This window comes from Prionailurus bengalensis, chromosome A1 (assembly GCF_016509475.1).
Source record: "Prionailurus bengalensis isolate Pbe53 chromosome A1, Fcat_Pben_1.1_paternal_pri, whole genome shotgun sequence".
In the NCBI taxonomy this organism is placed as follows: Eukaryota; Metazoa; Chordata; class Mammalia; order Carnivora; family Felidae; genus Prionailurus; species Prionailurus bengalensis.
The window spans coordinates 24725303-24733587 of NC_057343.1; the positions used below are offsets into that span (position 1 = coordinate 24725303).

Sequence of the window (8285 nt, forward strand, 5' to 3'; positions counted from 1 at the left end):
ATGTATTTCGTAGGCTCTCTGGCATTTCACTGTGGAGTGCATCATACTTCCTTAACTAGTTGCTTCTTAATGTGTATTTAGATTGCTACCCCCTCCACTATAAATGTGCTATAATGAACACTTTTCTGTGTCTCCACGCGTGCATGTTAGCATTTCTGTCTGGTGTCACAGAAGTAGGCTTCCTGCCGCATGTTGAAGAATTAAAGTGTATCATGGAACTTTCCTCCTAAACAGTAGCCTCCTGTCAGCCCTGTGAGTGCCCGCCCCGGCACCTCACTGCTCTGGATGCTCTAAATTTGTGACAGTCTGATGCAAAACCAAGGAGTTCGCTCTGCTAACACACGTCTTTGTTACCGAGGTCGTTTCTCAACGTCGTTACTGGCTATTTGCATTCCGTGTTTCCCTGTATCGCCTATTCCCATCCTTTGTGCATTTTTGTGTTTTTTTTTTCTCACTGATTTATCCAGGAAGTTTTTTTGGGTGTCGCTCCCTAACTGTGTACATATTGTGCTTTACAATTTACAAAGCACTTTTCGTTATGTGAGATATCCTGGCATCTGGTTCTGAGTTGGCTTCTTATGGCCTCAGGACAGCTAGCTTGAAAGGATTCCGGCCAGCCCTCAGTCCGCCTGCCAGAGGGAGACAGAGTCTGGACTCCCACCAGATTTCCGCACTCCGAATCTCATGTTCTTTTGGCTCCACTTTAGTTTACAATGCCCATCTTCCAAATTCAGGAGTGTTCGGGGAGGTTTCTGTTTTTCTGACAACTGTTTCCACAAAGCAAAGCTCATGAGCGGCCGTAATGCGTGGCCTCCAGTCCCCACGGCCTTCAGTCCCCGCCGGATCTTTCCCAGGCGCTGTGAGGTGGAGTATGGTGCTCGCGGCACAAACCCAGCACTCTTGAACGTGGGGTGGGAAGGGGAAGTAGGGGTGGAGGAGGGTACGTTGCCGGCCCAGGCGAACTGCGCTTACGTCCCGTGTGCTCACCCTCCCGTGTGCTCACCCTCCCGTGTGCCCTGCAGAGTTTGTGAAGCGGCTGCGGTACTGCGAATACCTGGGGAAGTACTTCTGTGACTGCTGTCACTCCTACGCGGAGACCTGCATCCCTGCCCGCATCCTCACCTTGTGGGACTTCAGGAAGTACTACGTCAGCAATTTCTCCAAACGGCTGCTGGACGGCCTGTGGCACCAGCCGGTTTTCAATTTGCTGAGCGTTGGCCACAGCCTGTATGCCAAGGCCAAGGAGCTAGACAGAGTGAGGGTGAGCGGCTGCCTCTGCGGGGGAGGCCGGGCCAGAGGCCCGGAGGGCCCTGCGATGGCAGATGCCACCGTCTCAGGGGACCCAGACAGACCCTCCAAGGGGCGGGTTTACCACCAGCGGATGGAGCGTCAGCTTCAGGGCCTTTTCCAAGACCCCGTACCACATTTTATATTTATGCGTAGTTCTGCACGTACACGTAGCTTTTGAAATTTGTTTATCATTATTTTCAAAATAAAATTGTTTATATTTCAGGTATACAGCATGATAATTTGATATACAAATACAAGGGAAATAATCACCGCTCGAGCTAATTAACCTATCCATCTCCTTGCAGCCACCTTTTGTGTGTGTGTGTGTGTGTGTGTGTGTGTGTATGGTGGGAGCACCTGAAATTTACTCTCTCAGGAAGTTTCCAGTATTCAATACACTTATGATTAACTATAGTCATCATACCATCTATTAGATCTCTAGACTTACTCATCCGACAGAACCCCAACTTCGTTCCCTTTGACCGATGTCTTCCCATTTGCCCCACCTCCCCACCCCCCACCCCGCCCCGGTAGCTTCTGCTCAACAACTCTCTGCTTCTGTGTATTTGACCTTTTAAGATTCCACATAGAAGTGAAGCCCATGCAGCTTTTTCCTTTCTGTGTCTGCCTTATTTCACTTAGCCTAATGCCCCCCAGGTTCACCCATGTTGTCACAAATGGCAGGATCTCCATCTTTTGTGCATAGTTTTGTGTTCTCCTCAAAGAGGGCCCCCACCCCAATGGTTATGTAAGCTTCAGGCCCCACAATAGTTGGGTCCATCCTGGACCCTCTGCGGATCTCTGGACTCAGTCACGAACCCCTACTATATTGACTGTTTACTTCAAAGACTTATTTTATAGAGTTGTAGCCTTTCAAAGTGAGAAATAACAGTTAGACTTAACTTCTACATTTTCTGTGTCATTTATCACGTTAACTCCCCCCCCCCCCCCCGTTTGGTGTCTTCCTTTAGGAAACCCGGGAGCAACTTTTTCATATCAAGAAGCTGTTGAGGACCTGCCGGTTTGCTGAAAGGTACTAGTGTTTGTCTGGGACAGGCCAGGCCTGGGTCCAGGAGGGCCGGGCGCCCCCACATACCTGCCAGTCCCCTGTGTGCCAACTGGTCCCAGCTCCCCCAGTCCACAGGGCCCCTTAGCACAGCACCTACTTCGGTCTCCCCTTGGTGATGCAGACCGTATTGTTAAAGTTACTAAACCTTCTGGCTCACTAGTAGTGAATGTAATGTGTTAGAAGAATTGGCCAGTACAGGGATGAAACAACTCTAGTTTTCAATTGTGATAAAAGACACGTAACCAAACACACCATCTTAACCATTTTAAGGGCACAATTCCGTGCCCTTAAGTACATGCACATTCTTCGGCAACCGTCACCGCCATCCGTGCACGGAACTTTTTGTATCTTGCGAAACTGAAATTCTACATCCATTGAGCAGTAACTCTCTCTTCCCCCCTCCCACCCCGCCCCTGTAGCGCCTGGCAACCACCATCCTACTTACTGTCTCTATGAAGTTGATGACCGTGGGTACCTCATAATAGTACAGTCATACAGTATCTTTCCTTGTGTGACTGGCTTATTGCACCCAGCAGAATGCCCTTGAGGTAGCACCTGTGTTGCAGCATGTGTCAGGACTCCCTTCCTTTTTTAGGGCTGAAAAAGATTCCATTGTATGTATCTGCCACATTTTGTTTACGCATTCATCACCAGAAACGTTGCTTCCATCCACCTTCTAGCTGATGTGAATAGTGTTGCTATGAGCATGGGTGTTATCAACGGCCTTTTAAAACCCCCGATAGAAGAGCATGTCGAACTGTCATTGGTTGTATAGTATTCTATACTAGGACGTGGTATTGATTTAAGTATTATTCTCTTATTCATAGATTTTTTTATCTAATAGATTTTAATATCTTAATGTTAAAATAAATTTTTAATATCCTTATAGATATTAAACCCAGTAGATTTTAATACCTAATAGATATTTAGATAGGTTTTTAATGTTTTGTGTTATTAAAAAACTAGGTTTTAGCTGAATCTCTGTGCACGTCCATAAATATATCCTTAGGATTAATTTCTAGAGCTGGAATTTCTGGAAGCCATGGCCATAGAGGTATGGGCATGAATTCATTGACAGAGATAGAATTTTTTAAGTGGAAAAAGAGGTTGTTACTCAAGGGGTTAAGGTTATTTGTTATAGTAGGTGGGATCATAGTCTCTAAAATATTGTTTTGTTTTAAAGCTTCATTCAGTTTCTGATCTTTATTTAATGATAACGTATTGCTTTTGAATTAAATTTCTTGGGGAGGAGCATGTCTCCGGTAGTCATTGGGCCTAACCTGTACCTACCTCATGGCCTTGGTGTGACAGGTTAATTACTTCTCAGGCTCTCAGTTTTCTTGTCTGTAACATATTGTTATATGTAACAATACCCACAATTATTACTGTCTACAAAAATTTCTTGAAATTTTCTTTTCTCTGCTTCAGATAAGGTCTCATGCTAAGACCAGGGAAAAAGGACAAACAGATCTTGTGTGTTAAACACATACGCAGGGTGCCCTGAGGATGCAGAAAAGGTGTCTGAAGGGGTGGGGTGGGGAAGAGGACCACGAGGCTTCCTAAGCCTGAGCTTGAAGAGCGAGTGGGACTGAAGAAAAAGGGTCAGGGATCCCCCAGGAAGAGGAAGCCGTGGGGGCCAGCACCCCCAGCTGCATGGAGAATTCAACAGAGCCTGGCGTTACTGGAATGTCAAATCCAGGGTGGGCAGCGGCTGGCTTGGGAATGCAGTGCATGGTGATGCCACTGACTGATTTAGGAAATTCAGAAGGAGATGAGTAGGAGTCGGAGAAAGCTACGTTCAGTTCTGAATGTCCTTGGGACACACGGGAGGCTGTGATCGGCTCACAGTTGGATGCTCGAGCCTTAGGCTGTGTGCTGGACTCGTGGATGAGGGGAGTCCCACACCTGCCTGTGAGCGGTGATTCTCCTGCTGGCTGGGACAAGGGTCCACCTGCTGATGGTTGAAATTGAGCTGAAATGAACAAGGTAGCGCTTGTTATCTCAGTACACGTTTTTACGTCTCAAAAAATAGATTTGCAGTTGTCTTTCGCTCAGCGAAACCCTGCCCATGGGCAGGCTGCAAGAGGCGTGTTTTTCTGCTGGTTCAGCTTTCTGAAATGCGCTTTTGTAGAATTTTAGGTTCCTGGCTTCCAAACAGACTTGCAAAATGTAAGGTGGTGAGTAAGGCTAACTTGCTCTTGGGATTTTTTTTTTTAATTGAGTTCAAAAAAATGAAGTGTGAGTGCCAGAAACAGCAACTGCCTGCCCCCCCTGCCCTTGTGTCCCCACCGCTGTGTGGGTGGGTGCCTGAATTACTCTTTGTTTCCTCTCTGGCAGCACGTTAAAGGAGTTTGAGCAGGTGCCGAGGCACTTGACTAATGAGCTCCACCTGTTCTCCCTGGACGATCTGGTCAGGGTCAAGAAAAAGCTGCTGGTGCCCTTGCTCAAGGACATTCTAAAAGCTTCCCTCGCACATGTGGCCGGCTGTGAGGTAAGGGTACACCTGGAACTGGTGTGTCCCCAAGCTGTCCCTTCCACATCAGGACCTGTGGCGGGTGTTCTACATGTCACCCCTTTTAACCCCACAAATCCTGCACAAAGTGCTGGGAGCGCCCTTCCCAGATGAGAGATGAGGTTCAGAGCGATTCGGTGACAGCCCTGGCAGGTGGCAGGGCTGGGATGCAGGCCTGAGCCAAGTGCCTTCCTAGGGAACCAAGCACTGCTTGGGGCCTTCCTTGACTCCCGTCTGCCCTGACGTGCCAAGTACAGCCATGTGGACTCGGGATCCAGTGCAACAAGAGCTCTGTGTCCACATGAATTCAAGAATTGTAGTGCAGCCCTCAGAAACAAAAGCAGATCATTTAAAAGCACACATGTAAAATCATGACCTTTCCCGGTGCCTCAAACTACCTCGATGCGAAATTTCTCCGTGCAGCACACACATGCGCATGTTCCGTTCGAATCCATTTACTATAGCGTGAGATAGCATCCTGTTCCTTCTAGAGGCTGCAATTACAGACACTTAAAAACTGACGTGTATAAAATTCTGCAAAAGTAGGAACCTGGCTTCTCCATCAAAAGAAACATTGCCAATGAGGATGGTAACTCTCCGGCTCCTTCTCTTACAGCTGTGTCAAGGAAAGGGCTTCATTTGTGAATTTTGTCAGAGTGCCGCGGTCATCTTCCCATTTCAGACCGAAACGTGTAGAAGATGTTCAGGTATCTTCATAGCTTCATAACGTAAGCTTACTAACAGCTTAATAACCGAAACAGAAAATTAACTTAAGGGCAACTTAATAATTTAAGCCCAGTGTTGTTTGAAGTATATGGTGCTGGTGTGTGCTTGTATGTGGGATGGGAGCTAATGGAATTGGGGGTGCATGGGGAGGAGTGTGTGGGTGGGGCAGGGATGAAGGGTGAGGCCTTCCTGTACAGTGTTTGGAGAGAAGAGTGGTTCCCCTTTGGCCCGTGCCCCACTTCTTTGACACCAGGGCAAGCACTCCACAGCCACTGCCCCAGTTACGGGATTGGATCACAATCATGCCTAAGGCTGAGGTGCTGTCTCTGGGTTCTTTTGCGCTGCACTGGCAGATTGTGGAGTTGTTGTGGAGACCGTGTAGCCCAAAAGACCTAATGCACTTGCTATCTGGCTCTTCACAGAAGAGATTTTTAGACCTCCGTTTTACTGTATGTGTTAACCCTCCAGGAAGTCCCGTGATCTCTAAACCATTTCATGGGAGCAATCTGGCAATGCATTCTGCCTTTACCCTTGGTAAGAGCTGCTCCTCCTCTTTGACCCCCTCCAGCGCTGTCTCCGCTAACCTGTTAGGCAGAATCATTAGGCTGTATCGCAGGAGAGGCTCCCCAGCAGACAAACTCCAAGCCACAGGTTTGCAAGCAGAAGGTTCACTGGGGCGTGTCAGGCTCAGCACCCGTGGGAGTGTGAAGTCCACAGGGCTTGGCAGAGGGACAAGTTGAGCTGGATATGGTGGCCTTGAAGGCTTAGCACATCTCAGGGCACTCTGGAGCAGGGTGGCCTTCACTGTTGTCACATAGTCGGTCAGGGACCAGCCAGGCCTTTAAACCCAGGGTGGACCAGTCACCCACCGGATGCGAGCTAGTGTCCGCATGCAGAGATGACCTTAAGGGAGGCAGCTCTCTCCAGTTAGGGCCATTTCTAGTGAGGGCCACCTCCTCAGCTGTCAGCAGCTGAGGGAACAGTCCTTGGGCAGATCTGGGGGCACTATAGCATCAGGCTGTCTCAGCCTCAGGTCCATGACTTAGTGGGGACTTCATAATCGCTTAGTTTCAACCTGCCTCATTTCTTGTCGGATGACTCTGGTTTCTGGGTTCAGACCATCTCTCTCCCCGGGATGGGGATGACCATCTGTACATATGTGAGCGAGCAAGACAGCCCCTTTGCTGATAGCTGTCCCCTCTGCTCATAGGGTGTAGAGCCTGCTTTCACAAGCGGTGTTTCCAGTCATCTGGGTGCCCCCGGTGTGCGAGGATCACAGCTAGGAGAAGACTTTTGGAAAGTTTACCCTCTGCGGCATCATGATGCCCCGAGCATTGTGAAAAAGACTCTTCAGTATGCCTCGTAACACCAATTTGTGTCTATTATCGATAATGTTGTTTTAGATTTTGAGTATTGTATATTAAGAAGGGCCGATATTACATATATTTAATGTTTTCAAAAGAATGCAGATTGTTTGTTATTAAGCATTAACTTGTTACTGGTGGTTTTGTTTACACACGTTCAATGTTTTTGCTGCTACTGTTTTTTTTTAAAGAGTTTTTCGGATACTTCCTAAATTGTATTTGAGTGGTTGTGTATACCTAATATCGGATCCTATTTTTTTTTATGAATTATCACTGACAAGACAGATGACTCCGTTCCTCTTCCCGTAAAGCTTGTCTTGTGAAATGGATTGGTACTTCCAATGAACAAAAGTGCGACCCACAATCTATTTGCTCGGAAGTTTTTTCCGCCTTAAATGCCATTTTGTAATTGTATCGGTGTTACAGACTTGGCTCGTTCCAGGGTTCGTATGGAGAGTGTACGTTGTTTCTGCATTTACATCTATTTCGAGATGAGCTTGAGTTGCTTAGCCATGCCCGGAGGCCCTGCTTGACGCAGTCACCTCTACGTGGCGCTCTCAGAAGTGCACACCTTTGTTATCTCTCTTCCCCACACCAAGTCAAGGGAGGCATGGATGAGTAGAACTTCACACCTGCCCTTTAGGATGTAGTCTCATACATATAACACTGAACATAAAGTGTTTGCAGAAAATACTGTAATAACATTAAAATACTAGTAATTACTAGTAAAATACTAGTAATAACATTAAAATCACAGACATCACCTTAAGAGGTTAAAGGAATCACTGTGCTTTCTTGAGACATGGGAGTCTGGTTTTTTTGTTTTACCTGCTACATTCTTTCTCCTACTTGAGAAGGGCCCTGGGCCTGGATTCCTTCCTGGAACATCTTCAGCCTGGAGCACAAGTGTCATATCCCCTGGGGTTCATGTGCCCTAACTAAACGTATTCAGATGAACTTCTCAAACAGTACAGGCAGGCAGTAGAGTGGTACTGGTCCTCCCCTAATCCCATCCAGTGCGTGTGTGTGCGTGTGTGTGTGTGTGTGTGTGTGTGTGTGTGGTATTCAGTGGGAAAATATCGAGCACATGAAAGAAATGAGTGTCTCCCACCAATCTGGTATCTTCTTCTGTCACTTGTTTTCCCATCCCAGATGCATCCAGAGCTGTGCGCCCACTCATTATTTAAGCTAGGTCTCTTTTAAATAGAAACTTAGGTCCATGGGATGAGATAAACAAGGTCAAATTTAAAGCAGTGTTTTATTCCTGCCCATAGTTTATATTCCCTCTTGGGAGTCAAGGATCGGCATGGTATGTCAATATCAC

The 8285-nt window shown here is 47.2% G+C and overlaps 1 protein-coding gene across 6 annotated transcripts in view; it reads left to right on the plus strand.

Annotated features, from left to right (window-relative positions):
* The window catches only part of RUBCNL (rubicon like autophagy enhancer), a 42413-nt gene extending 34683 nt beyond the window's left edge, over positions 1 to 7730 (plus strand). For 4 of the 6 annotated variants that reach the window (XM_043578791.1, XM_043578798.1, XM_043578793.1 and 1 more), the window contains 5 exons: positions 1023 to 1261; positions 2262 to 2323; positions 4697 to 4850; positions 5488 to 5578; positions 6808 to 7730. In XM_043578791.1, coding sequence (XP_043434726.1) covers positions 1023 to 1261; positions 2262 to 2323; positions 4697 to 4850; positions 5488 to 5578; positions 6808 to 6920 — 659 coding nt within the window. In that variant the 3' untranslated portion in view covers positions 6921 to 7730. Of the gene's footprint in view, positions 1 to 1022; positions 1262 to 2261; positions 2324 to 4696; positions 4851 to 5487; positions 5600 to 6065; positions 6132 to 6807 lie in introns of all 6 variants that reach the window. The other 2 variants (XM_043578813.1, XM_043578802.1) reach the window with 2 other exon arrangements.
* Positions 7731 to 8285: the final 555 nt, after the last annotated feature.